This window comes from Anopheles nili, chromosome X (assembly GCF_943737925.1).
Source record: "Anopheles nili chromosome X, idAnoNiliSN_F5_01, whole genome shotgun sequence".
Classification (NCBI taxonomy): Eukaryota; Metazoa; Arthropoda; class Insecta; order Diptera; family Culicidae; genus Anopheles; species Anopheles nili.
In genome coordinates, this window is record NC_071293.1 from 124,829 (window position 1) to 147,540 (window position 22,712).

The window sequence follows — 22,712 nt, forward strand, 5'->3', positions numbered from 1 at the left end:
GATGGTAGGGATTTTTTCCGCTGCTCTCAAGGAAAATTATATGCGCAGAAAATTGGAAGCATTGTAGCATTTGTAGAAGTTGCCATCCAACGTTTTAAATGCAGTGACACCATTTATTTTAATGCTTCCATGCTGCATTGAGTTGTTGCATTTATTTTAGTAGAACTTATTTCGATGACATCAATGATCAATTTTCAACCATTCGGAATAAATGTTTGATTGAAATTTGAGCTTTTATCAGGGCATGTGCCAGGAGAAATAATTACGCTGCAAGGAAGATGATGACTGAGATTTTCAACAACTTGAACCGGGGTGGATCAAAATAAATTAACCACCTCTTAAAGTGGATGAATAATTTTGTACTTTCTACCGTATTTCCTATCTAACAGTGAATAGATTGAACCTTCGACAAAGTTAGCTTAAGTGCGAAACATGCGAAGGAATTCAGATTACGGTTGAGAACAGTTTAATAATGAATTTTCCGCGCAAACTTTTTGCATGCAAATACATTGCTCCAAACTGTCTATATTTGTCTTTATATTAAGTGGTTTATTCTCGCAGTGGCTGGCTTTCCTGGTAGAATTTGTCTCGGCTCGATAGTTAAGAAGGAGACATCTGAGGAATGCATTCCCATGTGGAAAAGCGAGTGTTTTAGCTATTACTATTACTTGGTATTAACTCGTTCTAGCGATAAACATTTACATCCTGGTCTTCAAATTTAGGCATCATTCGTGCTCTCATGAATATATTGAACAGTGGAGATGATTGGACATGTATATCAACAGTGTTAAAAGAAGACCTAATTCCATTAGCGCACAAATCCATTAAGAGGGATCAATCTGCACAACTCAAAATCGGTTTATCGATTCGACATGTTTCGTTAAATAATGGGTTGAAATCTTTAATACATCAGTATGAACTATTGCAAATATATTCGTGCTTCAATAAGGGCTTTGAATGTTTTTACGTGTCGGGGGTTGATTAGTTGGTCTATGCTTTATAGTTTTGACTTACGAACACAACCGAAGATAAAAAGGTTTGCATTCCGAAAAACAAATAACTAATAGCAGACTTCATCCGAGATTTGTAATTGCATTCTTAATTCACGCGTCTTACTTATTCTCCGATTTTTATATCGGTATATTGTTGATGAAAAAATGCCATGGTCGAAGCTCTATTATTAATGAAATAAGAGTAACGAAAATAATAGTAACGAAATTCTCAAGCTTTGTTTATTATGTCTGTTTCGCATAGTGCGAGGTAAAAATAGTTTGATTAGAAAAAGAAGGGTGAGGGAATAAACGCTTCAAATACAGAGTGAATTCGACGTGTCAACTAGCTTCTGCTACCTGAATCGTGAGAGAGTCGTTGGTATGTGGAACACAATTTCTCCATTCCTTAATTCTGTGTAGTCGAAAAAGAATTAAAAATCAGGTAGCCAAAAAGGGTACCAAACAGCTAGTTTTGGTTCATTTCATGGACTGCAGGGATTTGTAGCCATTTGATCATCTTTCATGTTCGTGTGATTTAGATTTTTTCTGCAATAAGGCAAGATATATTATGGATAAAAATGGTGTTTGCAACACTAGTGTTGATAGGTAGCTGATGAGGATGCTAGCGTTTGCTGGTTGCGGTAGTTAGCACGATTCGCCTTCGGTACGACCGTAGATAATTGAATCAAACACCTCGAGCACCAGTCAAATTTTGGTTTCCGGTTCGTTGTTTCTTTACTCTTGTATGCCAAACCATTCAGGCGGATGATCATCCTGGTTCAATTGCAAACCACCCCGTTTGCCAGACATTGCTACATGGAGCAGAAGTTGATGTTTAGCAAGAGAAGGGTTGAAGCAGGAGCATGAGATGTACGAGCAAGTGAAGGAAAAAAAATGATCAGATGACTACTAGGACCTAGGGGATTGTTGGAAATTCTCGAATAACAACATATCTGCAGACCCTTCTACCGCACATTGCGCAATCTATCCATATTCCACGTTTCGTCCCTTCCAATCCTGGCAAAGTTTGCTGGTGATGTTTTAATATTTGTTGTTCGTATGTGAAATGTGAAACCATCGCGTGAGGGATTGTGATTTATTTAGCTTTTCTTTTTGATCCATGCTGACCCAGCATCGTTGAATCAAATTCTTTTGCTTGTTGCTTGTGAACAATACTGCAATACTTGTCCAAATAAGGGTGAGTTGGCCATGCAACAGATGTGATGAAATTCCGTTCGATGACTTACGATAGCTGCAATTCAAATAATTAATAAATGCGAGGGTACAAAATTATCGGATATTTGATACTATTTTAGCATTACATCCTCCATTCCCTTTATTTATTTATAACAAGAAGAAATGAGGACGGGAAATTATCCCAAGACTTGTGTAGCTGATGCCTTTATTTTGCGCTCCATTAGCAAAATGATTCATCCATTGCTAGCGAATTAAAAAAATATGATGAATGATATTTCCGAGCAGGATCGTTTAGCATATGCCTTAATTTGTCAGGCAGTTACATTATAACCTACGTCTACGTGAAGTACAGTATAAAATGTAAGTAGAAAGAGCCATATACAGAAAAGAGTGTAATTTGTGTTTGAAACGAATGAAATTATCATCGGGGCGAGTTGATATTGATATGAAGACAACGAAAGAAGAAATGTTCATGAAAATTGAGAAGATGTGTCCTTTATCTGCAGGAGCATATGGTTTCAAAGTTACTGCTGGAAAATAATTAACGACATGTGGTGAGTGATTAATCTGCATTGTTATATCATTGGGTCCTAACGAAAGATAGAACGCAGCCGTCCAAGTTTGTTAGCCGTATTTTTTAAAATCCAAACATTCTGCTGCAACGACAGAATGCCATCTCTTATTCCATATTTAGGCCATATTCTGTTCCAACTTTATTTCTTGGGTTTTGATCCAATATTGTCAAGTTGAGGGTTGATTTTATTTTAATAAGTGTCATTACAGAAGAGATACAAGTAGCTAGTAATGTAAACTATAACTGGAAAGGATATGGGCAAAGATGTGTTTTACGATATTTTCACATATAGTTTCGAATAGCCGGCCGAGTTATTTATACGTAAATATCATTTGGCTTTTTTAGAAACCTCAGTAAACTAGTTGTATGCATTTTTGAAGTTAATTAAAATTTGTAAATGTGCGTAAATAGGATAATGGAAAAAATACGGTTACAGATAGTAAAAATAAGAGGAAGAAAAATGAGATGAAATTAGAATGAGAATGTAGAATACCCATTTTTTGAATGATATTTGTGATAAGTTCAAGTGAATACCACATAAATAACGCTCTTTTAAACTTCACTAACTATCGACAATTGCATCGTCTTGGCAAGCTTGTTGACACGTTAATATAAGTCTCCCTCTGCGTAAAAAAACTCGAATATCAGCGAAGACTAGCATCGGAAAGATACTGGATTCTTTTTGGTCGCTCCATTAGTGAAATTGGAAAAAGTTTTCAGCTCGTTAACGGACCGAAGGAATTTACTTGCCCATGTGTTTTTTGCTTTACTTTACGTTGCAACAATGAAAAATTGTGGTGTCTTGGTCTCGTCTAAACAATTGTTTTCCATTCTTTACTATCCGCAAGTATAATGATTCTTTTTCGCGTCAAATCGTTTCCTACGTTTCACAGATGGGCAAATAGAATAATTCCATTATTTCATGAATGAGTACTTTTCGCGTGTAGTGCAGACATTCAAATTAAATTTGTTACCTCTCACTAGTACAACTTTTCGGTCAGTAGTTGAACTCAAACCGGTTCTTTTATCAATCGTTCGATATAGGGATGCTGATACAATATTCTAGTAGAAAGGATATGAATGTAATAATCAGAATTGAGTATGAAAAGTCTGTAGTGAACGTGTTAAATCAATACACGGGAAATTTGTGTGATTACGCCATTCTTTGCTATTATTTTAGTTAGATTTTTTCGTCTTCTGACTCAATTCTTCGATGTGCGTAAATTCATACACTTATACTTATACGGTTTGGTATTTCAGATGATGACGATGGACGTCACGAAGCCCGAGCCACCTTCGGCGACGGCAGGTATGGGTGGTGGTGTCGGCAACACAGCCTCCATGTCCATTGGTGGACTCATACCAGCCGGCCCTCAATCTCAGCAGCAACAGCAAACGCAGCAGTCCCAGCAACAAGTCCAGCAACAGCAATCTACGGCGCTGGGAAATCAATCGGTAGCGGGTGGTGGACCAGCAGGTGGTGGCAACGGTGGAGGTGGACCTTCGCATCCTCAACAACAACTCTGCGCCGGCTGTGGTAAGCACATTCAGGACCGTTTTCTCCTGCGGGCGCTTGATTTGCTCTGGCACGAAGACTGCCTCAAGTGCGGCTGTTGCGACTGTCGGCTCGGTGAGGTTGGTTCCACGCTCTACACCAAGGGCAACCTAATGCTGTGTAAGCGCGACTATCTAAGGTAAAAAGCCACCATAACCTAACAAGCATTGATTGATCATGATCGATTGCAACTGTACATAAACTTATTCAGATTATTTGGCAACACTGGGTTCTGTGCCGCGTGCAACAAGGTCATTCCAGCCTTCGAGATGGTGATGAGGGCTCGCAACAACGTGTACCACCTGGAGTGTTTTGCATGTCAGCAGTGCAACCATCGGTACGTACATTTCCTGCCATCCCCGGCTATTACGGATTGCGCATACTATAAATTTCCGTAGCATTTACTCATTGGTTGCTTAAAGAAGAACCTTTTGCTATCCCAAGACTTGCAATATTCTCAGTATGCGTATTCTCGTGTGGACCGTTTTAGAAATCGTTCCAATTCAAAAATGCGCTGCCAGGGAAATGAACAGAAACAGAACATTATCTGATGCCCATTGATCGACAACTCACATATGTTTTGAAAGTATCACCACATCAAACTGGTATGAGTCGAACTACTGTTAGATTACTTCTGTATAGCTTCCAAATACTTGATTAATCATCTTGATTAACAATCTGTCAGATCAGTCAGAAATTCCCAAATGGACTACGCATAGAGTTGTTGAAGCTCGACAGTAATAGTGGATTTAAAATGGCGGGAAATGAAATCATGTCCCGTCTCTTTAGCTCCCACCATTGAACCGTGTATGTGATTTGCGGCGGAGAGTATTAGAGTGCATACCAATAAAAACCATTCGAGAAAACCAATAGTTAATTTTCAGAATGAAATAACTGTTTGTTGCGGAAAACGCAGAAGAAAATGATATAGCACCGAAAAGGGTGCACCAGGGAGGATTTAGTGTTTTGTGAAATTGTGAAAAACTATTTATTAAACAACGATTGATTTATGATGCCTCTTTTGTTTCACTGAACTCAACCATCCGCTTAGAAGTGATGGGTTCGCATAGCTCTCTTCCGTGAATGTGCCTAACGTATTGCAATTTAAATAAATCTCAACTCTTGGAACCACCCTTGTAGCTCGTCAACCCCTCACGGCCTGTATTTCACCCATCCTGCGCCCTATTCGGCATCAAATTAATCATTATCATAAGCGAGAGAAAACAACATGAAGCATTTTTGCTGCCAAAATGCACGACCTGTTTAAATCGACTATTCGCTACTGGCAGAAGCCTGTCACCAGCAGATTAGCACAGGATAGGGTTTGATCGAGGGAACATGGTTGAGAGGAGGGTAGTGCTCTCGTTGGTGGTGTTTTTGAAATTATTACGATTGTCTTCATAATTACACTTGAGCATTTATTTTACAAAATTTTCCTGCGCTCTTGAAGGGCGAGTGGAAACTGATTCGTGTGCGAGTGTGTTTGTAACGCCACATTTCATTCCCTTAGTTGAGGCTCGCCGGTTCATTGTCGTCCTCGATGTCAAACACAGCTTGCCTAAATGTGTTTTCTGCCGTTGAGGAAAAGTGAGTCGGTGCCTAATTTGATGAGAACAGGGGCTAACGTTAGAAAATCAATGCAGCTAGAAACTTCAACCGTCCTTTTTCAACCGCTATGTGGCTGGCGGTATTTAGTTGCCTTTCAATGTGATATGCGTCCCATCCTTTTCATTATCCTTTTCTCTCTTCCTCTTTTGTCGGATGTCGGCGCGTCTGTCAATCCATATGTGCCCAGGTGCTCCAATGAAGAGACACAACGTTGAAAATTATGCTACCATATAATATTATTTTAATTTGATTTATAATCCCCTACAAATAAATTTTCACACCCACACACAGAAGCTAGGATCAGTCGTTACATGTAAATGAGGAGAGAAAAGGTTGCACGGAGTAGCAAATTGTTCTGCTGCTGATAGTTAGCTATTTGCTAGCAGGTCGATGCATAGGAGGTGGAGGAGGCTCAGTCGTCTTTCCTCTCATATTTATGGATTGTGCGGTTTTGGAGGTTACGAGCCGTAAAATGGTGATCTGGCACGGCTGAACGGACTATCGGGCACGGCTGTGCTGTATGCCCGATTGTATGTAGTACACCCACTCGCTTGAGCATCGGAGTTGCAAAACATACCCTCGATTTTGTACAAATTTTGGTGACATTGGCCTGGCATATTTAATGTTATCTATTTACAGGCGTTTGCCGACCAATTCGGCCTTCATCATGATGAGCTGCAACGAAGCCACGTTTTTGGACGTGGCGGGTGAGATATTATGTTTGCATTGGTTGGTTGCTTCTGCGTAAATTAGCTACAAGCGTTGTTTTGACAGGGCCCAGTATACATTGGCATTACCGTTCAGTCACTGTGATTGAATTAATTACATCCGTTCCCTTTATCTCGTTGTGAAAAAGCATGGAGCCGACCTACGAAAAATGTTAACATTGTATACCTTTTCGATCATCCGCCTGTATTGTGCGTCTTGTTAGGATTATCTTTAAATTTTAATTTTTATTTCCTTCATTATATCTTTTACTATTCTGTGACTATTTGGCGTTAGTGCTGATATATATGTATGTGAATGGTGCATTCTTCCTCTATCCGCAGGTTCTGCGTAGGCGATAAATTCTATCTGTGCGAGAACAAAATTCTGTGCGAGTACGACTATGAGGAGCGGCTGGTTTTCGCGTCCATGGCCAACCATCCGATGTTGAAGCGGCAGATCTCGCATAGTAGTGGGTCAGGTAGTGGTGGAGGTGGGAGTGCAGTCACTGGGAACGTACCAGTGCTGCAGAACGGTCATGGCGGAGGAATGGGTGGCCCAGGGAATGGTGCGGGTGGCTCGCAGATGCCGCAACCAGGTCAAGGTCAAGGTATGGGCATTTCCTCACCTCAACAGAACTCTGCAAACGGAAACTCAGGAGGGTTGATTGGGCTCGTTGGCCAACGGAATTCCAGCGGAAGTACTAATGTTGGTGCAAATGTCGGTGGTGATCACAACAATAACAGCAACAATCTGTCTCTGACCGGTGGACCGTCGCCTTTCGGTACGCCTGCACACATAAAAGCAGCACTTAGCACGGCTAGCTAAATCCATCGTCAAGGAAAAAAGTATAAAAGATTAAACAAATGGAAAAACAAAGCAAAAAAATGAGGAAAAGGAAGATTGAGAATAAAAAAGAAAGAGAGAAAAAGAGAGAAAAATAAAGAGAAAGAGAGAGCTATACTATGCAGTGAAAGAATATTTGTTTGCATAATTACATTGTTAAACTTGATTCAAATTTATTTTCCAGAGATAATAATTATAAATATATGGAACCTTGTCATCCAGTTAACGTATTACACAAATACTTTACAGTTTTTTTATCGTTTGTTCTTCTTTCTTTCTCTCTCTTTGCCTCTCATTTTCTTTGATACTCTTCGTTTAATATCAGCCATCGAGAGATAGTAGTGCAATGTGCCAAATCTCAGTTCCATTCATTAGCACCTCCCAGATCCAATTATGTTCAAAACGATAACATAATCGTGACTACAATGAGATGAAGTGTTTGATAATTGTTATAAAGCGTGTTCGCGTTAGGGTATTTGTAGTTTTTACGAACGGGCGCTCTCTATTAGAAGTGTTTATTAATATTGATTCTTAGATTCCTATACATATTTTTCTTTTCATTTTTTATTATTTAAAGATTTTTTTGATTTTTACGTTTACAAAATTTTTGAAATAACGACTACAAGGCATTGTGGTTTGCAGCAGTACCAGAACTTTTGACGCTTTCTGCGTTAAAAAAAATAAAAATGCATTTCTCTTTTGATATACAGACTAGAAGACGATGTATCGGCGATTCAGTTTATCAGCGAGACTTTAACATGTCGCTGCTTTTTGCATCTTGTGCCATTCGTAGTTTATTCTCGTTTTTTATTTTGTTTGTTGCCTAATAAATATGATCTTACTTTAGTTTGAATAAACGACCCGTGAGCTACCCTTTACCCAGCATTGTATATATTAGAATGTGTTATAATAAAACAAATTGTTTGTTATGAAATTGATTTGCAACGAATCAGCCAGATGAAGATCGGCTGCAAAATTAAACAGTCTTTCGTAACATTTGAACAGAACGAATACTGACGCCCTTTAACATTTTTGTGCTGATCCATAACTAATCTGCAAAAGAAATTATATTCTTCAAAAATAATTCAACTAAAATTTTCTTATTTAGCATGCAATTTTTCCATCATTCTCTTTGGTTTTGCAGCTGAAACTATGGCTTAGTTTAATGGGTTTTTCTTAACATTACCGCAGCTAGTTAATCGTTACCGTGAAATAACTACTTGGTTAAAAGGTTTGATCTCAAATTGATATTTTATTTTCTGCAATGAGATCTATTTCTACACTTTCTTAAAAACCTCTTAAATGCACACCCGTATTAATGTATTCTATAAAATGTACAGTACTGAGTACCAGAATCCAAAAAGGAAAGAATAACGTACATTTTGATACTAACTAATAAACTGTTGTATTAGAGGAAATAAGCAAAAATCATCAAGTAAATAAAAATATCTGTAAGACAAATTGATAAAAAAATAATTTTAATGGCCTATGTATAATCAAATAGTCGACTAAAAAGTCCGAACAAAACACTCGCAAAAAGGTTAAAATAATAGCAGAGAAAAAACAAGCATAACACTCTAGCCAATTGGGGCAAAATTAATTCGAGATAATAGCAGAACTGGTTTAGAGGGAAGCTACACAAAAAAAGAATAAATGTGTTGGTAAAGAAAACAGAATAACTAATTGAAAAGCGAACGATTTTTTTAAACGTATGTACGAAATAAAATAAATTGAGCGAAAGGAAGAGTGTGGGATGAAATGAAGTTATAGTAGGCAATTAATTATAGAACTATGTATATTTAACAAAACCAAATTATATACTATAAAATCGTGATACTATAAAGTCCATGAAATGAACGAATGCCGTGTATACCTGGCTTGTTGCTTGGCTTTTAGCCATATTCTTTTATTTTTTGTCGAAAGATTTCGAACTGTTTGTTTTTACATTGATGACAATCAAAAGGCCTATGTCTACAGCCAATGGACGTTATACATCGATTAATTTCGTTATGGCTACCAAAAATCTTTGCGCTCTGCTTCTGAGTTTTTCATAATAGTAAGTTTTTGCTTGTGAAGTTGGGAGAGAATTCAGGATAAAGACAAACAAATTACTACCAGCCATTACTACTATTCATTGCCTCAGTGTGGGAGCTAAATTCGGCTCGTGTATGCTACCTCGGTTGTGTACGAGAGGATTAAAACTACATTCTTGATAGCGCAGAAGTAGGAAAATGGGTGTTAAATGAGCAGGGTGGGAGTGTATAATTGTACCCCATAGCGCGGAAAAGGGATGACGACGTATGTTAGGGAACTATAGCAAAATCCAATTTAATTGAAGTTTATTGCAATATTAATTGGATTCAATAAAGTGATCATGGGATTTGCCATGGTTACCGTATGTCTTTCATAGTCATGTCATACGTGTTTGAGTCTACATGTGTGTCTGTGTTGTATAGAATAAGAGCCCAATAAATTTCAAACCAAAAATTGACTCGATTATTTTAATCTGCCACGTAAATTAGGATCGTTCGAAACTATATTTGATGGTCAGCCAAGTTGAATGATAAAGTTGCTTGTTTTGTCCTCCTCTTCTGAACTTTTATCGATCTGAATGTGTTGCTGCAGCTGACGGGATCATTAACTGGATTACACAGTGAATAAAAAAATTTCATTCGCATGCATTTATCGGTACTTTACAAATTTTAGAATCAATTTTTTTAGTAGCTGATAGATGTGCTTTTAACAATTTTCGTAGATTTTACCCGTGACTCATGGTATTTGAAGTATGCTGGCATTGTATAAAGCAAATTATTGAATGGGAAACATGTTTCCGTGAAGCTGAAGGATAAATGCTACAGGAGTGGAGAAAGTTCTTGATTAGCGAGTTTTATGCGAATTCACAGAGATGGTTCTAGTCAGTTTCTGAGCTATGGCGAGGTTGTAAGGAGTGTAGGCAAGTATTATAAGGCAATAAGACAAGTAAAATCCAAACATACTCATTTGAGCTCCAGTAAAGGATGGTGGAAGAGAACTCTAAAAATGAAGTGCTTGAAAGACGAACCTTCAGTTGACAAGCCGAGTTGATCGTGTTTCACACCACTAATCAGGTAGAGATGGAATAAAAAGGGGTGAATTGAAAGAGCAAACGCTATTTCAGCGCATAATCCTTTAAGTATTTTTAATAAAACTTGTCACTAAAAACGAAGTGAAATATTCCACGACCTCATCAGAGACTCGGGTCGTATTCCGTGGGTAGTAAATGACTCCACGTCTTTTCGCTTGCCGCTTGACGCATTAGCCCGGTCGTTTCTACCAGCCCCTCTTTGGCCTTTCTTCTCTGATTTCCAAGGGGTTCTGCTTGCTTGCTCTCGTCCGAATTCCTCAGGCGCAGGGCGAGAAAGGTAAGCATTGCTCCTTCGCCATCGAAGTTTTCCTGCTCGCTTGCTTTTCGAATTACTAATTACTAATCGGATTTATTCTCCTTGGTGCGATGAGAAGCGGGCAGCATTGAGTGCGGATTTACACGCCACCGATAAAATTCCGATTTCCATCGGCATTGGTGGTACCCTCGCGGGTTCGTATAGATGCGGCTTTCTTCATTCTACTGGTAAGGGGTGCGAAAATGAAAGTATGGAGCGTGAGATTAGCTGCAAGGGCTCGGCGTGCAAGGGATACATTCACTGACGGGGCTGAGATTGAGCGGGTTAATTGAAACATTTAAATATATAATCAAGAAGCTCTCTTCTTGGTATTTTCAGTGGATGGATGGAGGCAGCTGGCAATAAAAAGTTATAGGAAAAGTTTCGACACGACGTGAATCTTGCCACCTTTAGGACGAAGAAAAATTGGTGGGAGTTTGAGAGACAATGTCAGAGTGGAATGCTAACACCGACTCGGGATTTTGTGACAGGAAATTGACTTAATCATTACCGTTCAGCAGTTGGGAAGCGGAACAGTTGTGCATAGCTCTTTTGCCATCCAGCGTGATTGGGATAGTAGAGCTGTACATGGGTATCCGGCGATTCTATTTTGCTTTAAAAAATATTGGAAAAAAAATACTTTCAAACTTTTTTATGACACCTAAACAATGTTTTGAGTTTATTTAATCCGGTACCAGTGCATGGATTCTCAACGAGACAAGGACGAACGAAAATGTGTTTTTAATTCTCTGTTAATAAAAGTTTTCTTCCCCTTTCGATTGGACTTACCGAATTCGAGGGCAATATGCTTATCCAATTGTTGATAAAGTAACTTAGATAAGATTTCTTAAAAAATTGAAACCCTTTCATCGAAATAGTAAAAAAAGGTTTGTTTGCCATTCGATTTGCACGCATTTTACATTCAATTTGTTGTAACTATTCTGCGAAGAATATAATTGAGATAAAAAATCGTAAAATGTGGTAGAATTCATTATCGACACTAAATTAGCACAACGCACTAATGATGATGATATTGATGTGTTGAAGATAGGTGAAATGAGATGTAGGGAAATATGGTGATATATATATATATATATATATATATATATATATATATATATATATATATATATATATATATATATATATATATATATATATATATATATATATATATATATATATATACGTTCCCAACATGCCAACAATTTATGGCGCAAGAGCTCACGATCACATGAGACTGCCCATAGCTGCATGTTGAAAAAAAGTGCATATAGAAAAGATAATTTCAGGTGCTGCGATGTTTTCAAGGTTGCACTTCGTTCCATTTATTTGAATGCATAAAAATTGGCTTCCATAGGGGAATAAAGCATGGTAGTGTGAATGATAATGCAAGAATTATTTCCACTCTGTTGTAAAGTAGCTACATGAGCTACATTCTTTACAATTGACGGTAGTGGTTGATTGCTTTTTTATGCTAAAGTTGGCCATGAATAGTATATTATAGAGTCCTACATTTTGTGCATGGCAACGTAGCACAGTAGCCAGGATGGTAGTGTCAGGCATTATCGAACTCTCACAGTAAACAGAAATTCATTATGGTGGAGGCCAAAACGGTACCGATCGGAAAACCTGTCTCCAGAGCCGGCTGGAGGTAATTAATGTGTAATTAATTTTTTGGTTCGAACATTATCATTTTATCTGTTGCGTATAATCTGGTTTTAATTATAAAATTGAAAATTTATAAACCTCCCACTGGAATTCGTTACCACCATCCAGAGGTGATTCAATGGTCGTGTTTGGAGGCGAGCGTTATCGGGCAGTGCTGTCATTTTCCGCGGGCTTTTCCCGTGTGGTAACGTTGGCGCAACGTTCGTGTGCTGATGGAATCATTCCATCCCACGGTTTTGTCGGAAGTGCGCGTATTATTATTATTATTGTCATCGTTATGATGTTCTTTGGCTTCCATTGGTCTCCGATCGTCATCATAAGGGAGGGTTTTGCGGAAGCCTTTCGAACGCGAGTAGGCCTCTGCTATAAAACCACGCAGCATTCACTATCTCGCGATCTCTGTCGCGTTCCCGAGACGCGGTTTCAAAGCAGGACACAGAGACGTGCTTAAGCAATTAATACTTTTTCTTTCCTCACACGTTTACTAGAGTATTTGATTTTGAGTAAAAGAGTTAGGTGGAAGCTATGATCAACGATCAACCATCAACATTTAAAAAGGCTTCGATTTTATCTCTTGTTGCTTTTTTTAATAACGCAAAAAAAAAACACAATCATTTTATCTTAAACTTATACACGTTATAACAGTATACGTCTATCGAACGATTTAATACATCTTCGGCATTTTTGCATAGCGTATGGCTTATGCCGTAATAATAATTTCGTATGTAAATGATACTCATGGTGCACATGGTCGCGTAGGTTGCATTACTTTCAGCCCTTGAGCTGTGTGTGTATATCCATTTCCTCATATACGCATAGGGCGGAGGAAAATTCGCCATTGTAAAAGGGGTGTTGTTGTTTGCTGAGCGCAGAAAATTATGCTACCACCACCAGAATCAGCGTGGAGAAGCATCAAGCGCTAACCAAATGCTACCCCATGTAACTCGTAGCATGGGACTCTCTTTTGCCTTCTGTTTGCCCGCCACCCAGCTTGCTGAACAGGTGAAAAACAACCCCAGAGGCTGTGAGTACCACTTCATGCACCCTTGTCAAAGCACATCCCCGCTTCCTATCGCAATTCCCATTATCCAATTCGCCCTGCTGTTTGCTTGATGGTCCACCATTTCTTGTTGTTGTGACAGAAAATATTGAATTTCACGATTAAGAGGTGTACATGTTTAGTAAAAATAATCACTATCATCAAACTCTCGACACCCAACACGATGAGCTGAGGTTACTGTGAATTGTGAGAGGTTTCTGCTCTGCAGGTGACATTGATGATTTGTGCAATTGTTAACAGGAGCGCTCCTTTGTGGTGAAAATATTAGTGATTTGAAAAGAGACATTAAAATGACGGCATCGATTAAATCTACGACAGAAATACTTTACTGTTTATGATTTTTGTAGTAATGAAATTCATTTATAAATAGAATATCTTAGCCGATTGTAAAACACAGTTTAGTTCAAAAGTGAGAGCAAAATTTAAATAAATAAATTTCATTTTTATTTATAAGATACCATAACCACTAGAGCAGGCAAGCTGAAATGTATTGCACAAAGTTAAAATCATGTCGGTGTTGTAGTTTAAAGTTGATAATATTGGAATATAATTATATTTTAATAAGTGTAATACTTGTATTTTAAAGTAACAATGATAGTTGTTTTAAATGGCTTCGAGGCGTGAAGTATTTGTATTTCGTTTATGTTGTCTGCATCCTTTGCGGTATTGCACAATACGTTCAGTTGGGATCATTAGGATAAACGAATCTGTGCCGTTCGTAGATATTTGTATACGTGAAACATGCTACAGGGGCCTATTCCCCTTTTATCTTTTCTCATCGGCTCCTACATTTTCGAATAACGTTTTGTCAAGGATGAGCAAGGGTGCAATTTATCGCGCATCATTATGCGGTGCTTCTAGCGAGGTGGAAAACAGATAAGCCGTGTGTGACGATTGCAGAGGAAGCATCGGTGAATTCTGACAAACATTTGCCTCTTATTAGGAAACTTCAATGGAGAGTTGCAACACTTCTCATCCTCAACCCTCTTTGTTTATAACTGAGCAATGGCTCGCTATTCCGAGGGATTTTCACTTTTAAAATGTATATCTATCTTCTGGAAGCTTAAAACATGATATTTATCAGATATTATTTTAATAGCTTTTTTAAAAAAAGTTATCTAAAGCGTATCGAATGATTTATTTATGCCTGTGTATATTACTTCAAAATGATATTCTTACGTAGCGAAAAATGAATTTCTTTTGATAGTATGTAAATGTATACAATTAACGATGAGTTTCCACGTCACATCAGCTCGACCACCAACATAAATGACTCAACGACACTATTAAACGAGTTTCCGAACGAGGTCGCTAGAGAGCCAAACCCTCCATTTGAACTAAATCCGTGAGACTTTACAATCGCTTAACTTCAAATAGTATAGAGAGATGTTGAAATCCCCTGTTTTTCCTCGCAGTTTCACAATCAGTGGGATCAAATATTACCCTAGCTAAAGTTTGAATCCTGAAAATAGCAGTTATGTGAGTATTATTTTCTACTTTCGTTTACAAGGACAAAATAGTTTAATTACCAGTGACCACGACATGGTTATCGTATAATAGACGTTATATACCGAGAAATCTGACGTATAAAAAATTTGACGAAAATCTTTACATATTTTGAAAATGAATAAAAAACTTTTCATTCGGAGCGATGTTGCACGTCATTTTTTACTACTGTTTACCTGAATACCACATTTTTACTACTGTTTACCTCAGTACCACATGCTGTTTAAATTGAGAAGGGATCATAAGTGTTAAAATATACCGGTAACGAACCGTTCCCGCAAAATCGGTAGAGGGTAACAATGACCAGCTATCACTACGCGAAAACATCGGTTTAAAAGATGTGTTGGAGAAATTGACGCGATTGAGTATAGGTGTAGGTAAGATTATGTGCTCTATGGTTATCGTGCTTGTGATCTTCTAAATTGCTTCTACTTGAAACGTCGCTTTACAAAGAAAATGTTCTCCTTCCTGAGTGAATGTTTTTTGTACTTAAAGAAAAGAACATCAGTATTACCTGGAAGCAACGCCCAATTTTAGTTTGCTGAGATGAATTTTAGGAGGATATCATTCGTTTTGCCCTGAGCTATATGTTAAGGATAACCAAAGGGATATTAGGGGGTTTTTTATATACGCTTTTTTCACATCATTGCAATATTGCAAACGCACCGTTCCATACCATTTGCCCCTGCTCCTGTTTTCTTTTGTTTCGCCGTTTATTTCCACCCTTTGCTGATGGATAGATGAAGTGTGAACGAATTTTCACCATCCACCGCACGCATAACCAAAGTCATAAACATGTTCATAAATAAACGAGATGTGAACTCCATACATTGTTTCACCTCCCTTACCTTGAGCTGGCACCGAATAATATTTCAAAAGCTGATTCTCTTGGTCTCGCTTTACAGAGCACGCTATTTCACCTTCAGAATTGTTGCATGTATTATTGCATAAAATGCTTGTTGTATGATGGGCATTTTTTGATAGGCCAAAGGGCACATGGCTGTAGATGACGGTGGGTGTTGAGATGTTGATGAATCTAGATTTTATGTTTATATATCGCGATAGGATATGAGGCACTAACAGAGCAAACGGGTGTCTCTCATACCGCTGCTGCAGTGACAATAGATACAGAATTGATAGAAATGGCTCGTATGGAAAACTACTCAGAGCAACAAAGGATTTCCAAAGAGCGTTTGACCATCTGGTGCACCCTAAAGCATAATTAGTCTGCCCATGCACCTTTAGGCCTTTCTACTTTGTTATGGTAATCCTTGCGTCGTGTCGCCACAATCTAGCCGTGGGTTATACTTGTTTGATCCATATACGTCATTGCCTTTAGCAGACAAGCTGTAAAAATACAATATTACTAATAATTTGCTTATGTAGTGGGGTTCAATGCATATTCGAACTCAATACACTCCTTTGAGTATGTCAACCAAAATGATTGTTTAACGACAGTCAGTAGGCAATATTGATCTCGTACCGATCGTGTGAAAATTATATTTTGTATCCTTGTTGAACTGGTTCATTCAATAGACCTAACTAAAGGCGGTTTGCTCTGTATTGAAAACTTTTTCAATGTAGAGCAGCATCGTGTTTCATAAGCATTTTTATCGTCATAGATGTCGTGAATCGTCATCTACGCAAGCAAGTTCAGCTGAGACCCTTGGATTATGCATGAGAATCGGTATGATAGGCGTATCACTCTGAGCTCGTTCCGTCCATAACAAAATGATGAGAAAATTGGATATTGGCATTATTCGTTAGCTCGTCCTGAATGATATATCCCTGTGCATGGTGCTATGCTTGCAGCAGAAACCCAACGTTTTGTGGCAAATGTTTGCTGCTAAAAGATGGGTAACGTGATGAAGGACTATGCCAAAGATTCCTCCTGCTGTCTCGTCTCCCTGCGGATACCCATGAGAATTCGCTGCATAACCGCAAATTTGTGCTGGTCAGTTTCATGGTTCCGTTATTGAACGATGTTGCCAATATAGAGGCTAAAATTATGCAATTAACGTTTCAACAAACCGTTGTCACCATAGTACCGCAGGGGTGAAATATGCGTTGCTGCACCCCTCCGTAGCCCTATAGTGTACGATGATAACTCCGCGTTTCTTATACTGGGTACATATTCGCTGTCAGTCACGGATGAGCTGGGCGTGAAAATGTTCTTCTAAAATTCATTAATTCAATTGAGTACGCCGACGGTTGCACGGATACAAACGGGGGGTTCTAACAATTGCATCCGTATCACGTCTTGTGGTTAATCTGATCCATATACCCAAATCTGAACACACGCATTCGCATAGATATGGGCTAATGAGTTTTGCTGAATGTGTGACTATTGAGTACCTATAACCAAAAGAACACGCTCGCTTGACCACCGTCGGGAGGCCGGGTGTGTTTAATGAATGTAATTTCAAGGGACATAAGTGTAGGAGCTAATTGCTATCGGATTCATCTGGGACGTGAAGGGCTAGTTTGTTTTCGTTGTCGATTCTTTTTACAGCTCTGAAGTGTACTGCTTGTACAGATGCGAGGAGACTAGGACGCGAGATGAGCATTGATAGCACAATAATCATTTGTTATCCGCATGAAGCCGCTTGCGAGCAACGGACCATGCATGCAGCGAGGTGTTGTGTTGGGTATGTAATCAGTTCGTAAAAAGAAATCACCGTCCGTCGTGTAATGATGTGGCTTACGATTATTGTTATCGTTCGTTACAGATTCGTTCCACTCGACTGCATTTTCAGTCGATGTCCGTTGCCTTCAGGTCCTACATACAGGAGGGCGAAACAGTTGACATTTATTCACACGCGACCGGTGATGCCACAGGCCATACCAGGTATTTTGGAGATTGGATATTCGCGTTGATGGAAAAATAATCATTAAAACCATAGCTCTGACTGATAATCTTAGAACACATTATAGAAACGTGAGCATAAATGTAGAACTTCGCCACTGAATAGTTTTTATAAGACAAATACATTTTTATTTTTCATGCGCCTTTACGCCAGGTAGGAAATAAACAAGGACTAAACATTAGCACCGGGGCACTTTCCCATGCTCATCTTAACGCAGGGATGAGATATTTAAAAGGACAAGTTAGCGACTTAGTGTCCTCATGTACGGTGGGGCGTTAAAGTTAAACAAATTTGATTATAATCTTTTTATGGGATAAACGTTCCAGTCTCCTGATGTCGTTACGGCAAGCGGCACCACTTACGAGCGTGAAAACCCTCCTTTACAGGGATTCGTTTTTCCATATCAGTAACAGTAGTAGGTTAAAATGAGCAAAGGAAAACAGGGAAAACACGTTGGAGTGTCATTTTTCAAAGAGATTACGGCGAGATTTGCTCAAATTTTAAACACTTCTATCTAATGCTGCTTGCTTTTTTCTATGGTTTTGGCTTTGGGGTCGTATTTATCGCGAACTCCTTACGGTTGCTTTCAGAATCCATGTACACACCAAAAGATGTACTCAAAGGAAAGCGAACATCCTTATCTTTTTAAAACTATACTCGATTAGTCAATTTGCAGAGTCTTAACGGTATCCAGCTTTCCACCCATTCAGAATCGCCAATTCCCCACCAAAAGGATCTGTCAGAAGCCTACTTGCGTATGCCTCTTTTCTGTCCTCTTGGTCCTCTACCATAGGCTAAGAGTTTTAACAGGTCGGTCTTCATTTACATACATAGCGATATGCTAGACAGTGTAACTTTGTGCCGCACGCTTGAAACCTGACGGTAATAAAAAGTGGCATTTCGGCGTAATGTGAAAAGAATTGGACCACAGCACGTTTGCAGTGAGCTAGAGCCAAAAAGGCTCGAAAACAAACGCCTCTGTTCCGCATGATCCAACCTCGGGGCGGTTCCGCAGCATTTGGTAGCATTTTTCATGGTTTTAGCGCCTGACAGACGGCAAACAGTTTTACATCACGTCGGCTATGAGATAGTCGGAGTATGAGGCAAAAAATAATAAGATGGAGTGAATCGTTGCCTCGGGGGGTGGGTGATGTCGAATAATTTGTCAAGCGTGCTGCTGTAGCAAGTTTAACATTGTTTGTGCGTGGCGTTTTTGTCAATTCACCAGCCTGTCAAAATCGATCGCTGTGAAGCGCAAGCCGGGCGGCTCCTTGGCATGTCGCACGTCTTGTTTTGCAAGGACTCAAATGTTCCTAAGACGACAGTAAACCGACCGACAGTAAGAAGAGCAGCTGGGATATGCAAATCGAACTTGAACCGGCAGCTCGTAATAGCCTGCAAGGAGCGGCGATTAAACAATTCACTAGCAATTAAGTGGAAAGGGAATCTGGTGGTATGAGGACACTGGCTTTGCGCAGATCGTATCCTAACCAAACCAAGGAAAAACATTCCAAAAGCGCGGCTCTTTGGAGGAAGTGGAAAAGCACACCCTAGCTCTGACAGTCGTTCAACGGTTGCAAATATGATTAATTGCCATCTTGCTGATTCCCAGCGCACATCCCGCAGGAAGCGAGTAAGAGAGAGCGTGACGGCGAAGGACATGTGGAAGGGAATTGAGAGGAATCGGCGTGGTTTTGGGAAAATTAAATCTTACACCACAAAAAGCGTATCCTTTCGGCCTGTCCGATTAGGATTTCTCATAATAAATCATAGAATATTGTTCCAACAAAACATGCCGTCCGCCGAGGCGCTTTCCCAAATAGAGATATGTTTTCCCTAACCTGACATGGCTGGCAGTGCCATGCAGTTGAGACTGATCAGCACACGGACAAGGACCGGTGAGAGGAAAGAGTTACATATTAAATTACACTCTTTTCATGTTCGTACCGGCTTTTTTTACGTTCTTTCGGTACCTCAAGCTACGCTCGAGTCGTCCCCATACTTGTTCATAAGTTAGGTGTTTGCCCTGGTCAGTGCGTGTGTATATGATGGTGTGCTTGTGAATTCCGGTCTACAGTCGAGACGAGGCGGACAGGACACTCTTGGTTGAATTGGCAGAAGGGGGTTTTGTTTTGGTTTTGGTTCACCTCGCTTGGAAGGACCAGGGGAAACTGATCGCTGGACCGCTGAGGACCAGAGCTTGGGCAGGATTCGTTTATCCTTCGGCAAGCGGTCGGAAGGTCGAGCGATATTCGTCCCCGTGTGCTGCATTAAATTATCCAAATGAATTTATGAATATTTTCCACAATCGGCTAGCGTTCGGGAACAGTTGCCTACGGCAAAAGGAAAAGGATAACCGCACCAACCCAGGGGGGCGCTGCATATTTTTTGGTCATTTAACTTAACGACCGTTTAATAGCCGAAGGATATTATATCTAAATTAAATGGCTCTGGCTCGACGAGCGTAGCTGCGGTGTGGCTACGATGGTGATGCATCTGGGAGGGGTCAAGCTGCCGTTTTTCGCCTTTTGCGACAGGCAACGAGACGACTACCACTGCACGTTAGGTCGCTCCACATGTGACCGAACGAGCTGAGGATTTGACTCGAGATTATTATCTGTAGAGTGTCGTACATTTTTTGAGCATCTCCACCTCTAGATGCAAATTTGCTAAGCTCCTTCCAGAGGGAAACGTCGTTATGAAAATCCTATAGAGGAGTGGGCAGTGAGTGGAGAAGAATATCTTAATTTTCAATTATGTATCCTCACATATCCATTGCGCTAGCCTCAAGGAAATAAACGGAGGGCCCATGGTGATGCTTTTCTGTTAACGCATCCAGTTGTCCCGAGGCGATTTGAAACTAGCTTAACGCAAGCAGCTACCACTATTAAAGTAACAAACAAAAATATTTCCCATCCAAAAAACAGCTACCATCTTCCGAGAGTGAAACTTTTCAACCGATAATCCGACACTAAGAGGCTTCGACGTAGGAACTTCATTCCAGGCAGCCAAAGCATTTAAACTATCCACCCGGTGCTCATAAGATAATAACTCTTCGGCGGCCTTTGGTGAGTCAAGATATCGCTGCGTGTGTTAAAACTTTGACATGGGTCTCTCCATAAGCCTCCTCTATACAAGCGACGGTGGAAAAGAGTTAGGTTATTTTTTGACGTCCTTGGGCCACCCCTCAGGCCTGTCCATATTGCTTGCTGCCTTGAGGTTTTCTGGAGATGCCCGAGAGTCTTCAAGAGAATCTAGGAGAGAGTTAAGTCGGGGAGAAAAATCAGCTTGTGGTAAAAACGACGAAAGAGGAATTGAAAGGGGTAAAGAACCTCAGCACATGTGAAATTATCAAGTCATGTTCTATGCTCCTGGAAGTTACTTTCTCAAAAGGCGTCGCTCGACGATGGCCTTTAAGCTTCTTATTCACATTATTAAAATAATCACCTTTACGCATGCACACAGCGTTAACCCTTTAGGAAGGGATGTGAACACACACATTAGTCAATTCTTCGCCTATACTACGGGCAGTCAAATCCCTGATGGGTCTCTACGTATGGCCGGGACGCGCCATACCAGTATCTTGACAAAGTGAAGTCTCGTGTAAGATAGTTGTGGCTTTCTTGTGCGATGTCAACCCCCTCGGATGACTGATGCTCTGCCTGCTCCGTCACCAATTTGTGTGGAGCAGGGACATGCCGGAGAAGGATACCACAAGGACGCACCGATGAGCAGTCAAAGTTTTGTCACTTGTTAGCCATTCGGGATGATGGGATGGGCCGAGTCGTTCAGGCAAGATAAGTGGAAAGCTAATCTTTGCCTACTTCTGTTGGCTAACTTTCTTGACAAACCTCATCTCCAGCAGGACGGGTACCCTTTAATGTCCCGTTCGTCACACATCTATTGGATGGATAGTGCTGGGACGGCTGGGGCCGTTTTTGTCGATAGTAGTTTGTAGAATTGTTTTAATTTAATTATTCGCGCTATCCAGCACGATGCGTCGAGACTTCAGGTCAGGAAAGATACCCGCCATGGTTGGTAAGTAGTGCCCATCCAGTCCAACTCCACTATTCACGAGACCCTTCGATGGAGAGTAAAGATATAGAAGATAGACCAGTTTTGACATTTAAACGATATCCTTGATCAAAGCCGATTAAGTGCCACAAAAGTTTGCTAATGAAAAATAAATAAATTTCGCATCCTTCGCATGCCCACGGGAGGACTAATGCTGTCACGCGTTTCGTTTAGGCCCACTCTTCCCTCTTACCTCACTCTTTATTGGTTGTTCCGTGTAAACTCTGGCAAGATAAATGGCTACCGTGAACCTGTACTCACACTGGGCCCCTTGGACAGAGACTGTTTGCCTTTTTTGCGTGGTCGGTTGTGCTTCTCGGTGTGCTTAGATTGGAATATGTGTGCATGTTTTTTTTTCATTCATCACAACCCAGTTGGGTCCGAGAGAAGAGGATGGAAATCCTGAAAAATGTATAAATATAAATTACATGCTGATAACAACTCAAACAGAAAACTTCGTCCGTATATGATCCGGCTAGCGGCGGGGACGATATATATATTTCTGCTTTTTTCCTCTATATTCTGCTCTTTGGCTTGCAAAGCCAATCGAGAAGCCTTCTCGGGAGTAAGCATAGGGGTTGGCAGCAGGTCCTTACTGGAGACAACCTGTTTGTGTACACGTTTGGAGTGAGCGGTTT

At 39.9% G+C, this 22,712-nt stretch overlaps 1 protein-coding gene across 1 annotated transcript; it reads left to right on the plus strand.

Moving 5' to 3' along the window:
* The first annotated feature begins 4,023 nt into the window (after positions 1–4,023).
* Positions 4,024–7,693, plus strand: LOC128728290 (LIM/homeobox protein Lhx9). Its single transcript, XM_053821910.1, has 3 exons — positions 4,024–4,457; positions 4,530–4,655; positions 6,976–7,693. The coding sequence occupies exons 1-3, from the start codon at positions 4,024–4,026 to the stop codon at positions 7,457–7,459; spliced, it is 1,044 nt and encodes a 347-aa protein (XP_053677885.1). The 3' UTR covers positions 7,460–7,693.
* The last annotated feature ends 15,019 nt before the right edge of the window (positions 7,694–22,712 follow it).

Bases quoted from the DNA above. Each gene is read 5' to 3' on its own strand.
- LOC128728290 (XM_053821910.1), top strand. From the start codon at position 4,024: ATGATGACGATGGACGTCACGAAGCCCGAGCCACCTTCGGCGACGGCA. The intron at 4,458-4,529 runs GTAAAAAGCCAC...AAACTTATTCAG, and splicing joins TGTAAGCGCGACTATCTAAG to ATTATTTGGCAACACTGGGT. The intron at 4,656-6,975 runs GTACGTACATTT...CTCTATCCGCAG, and splicing joins TGTCAGCAGTGCAACCATCG to GTTCTGCGTAGGCGATAAAT.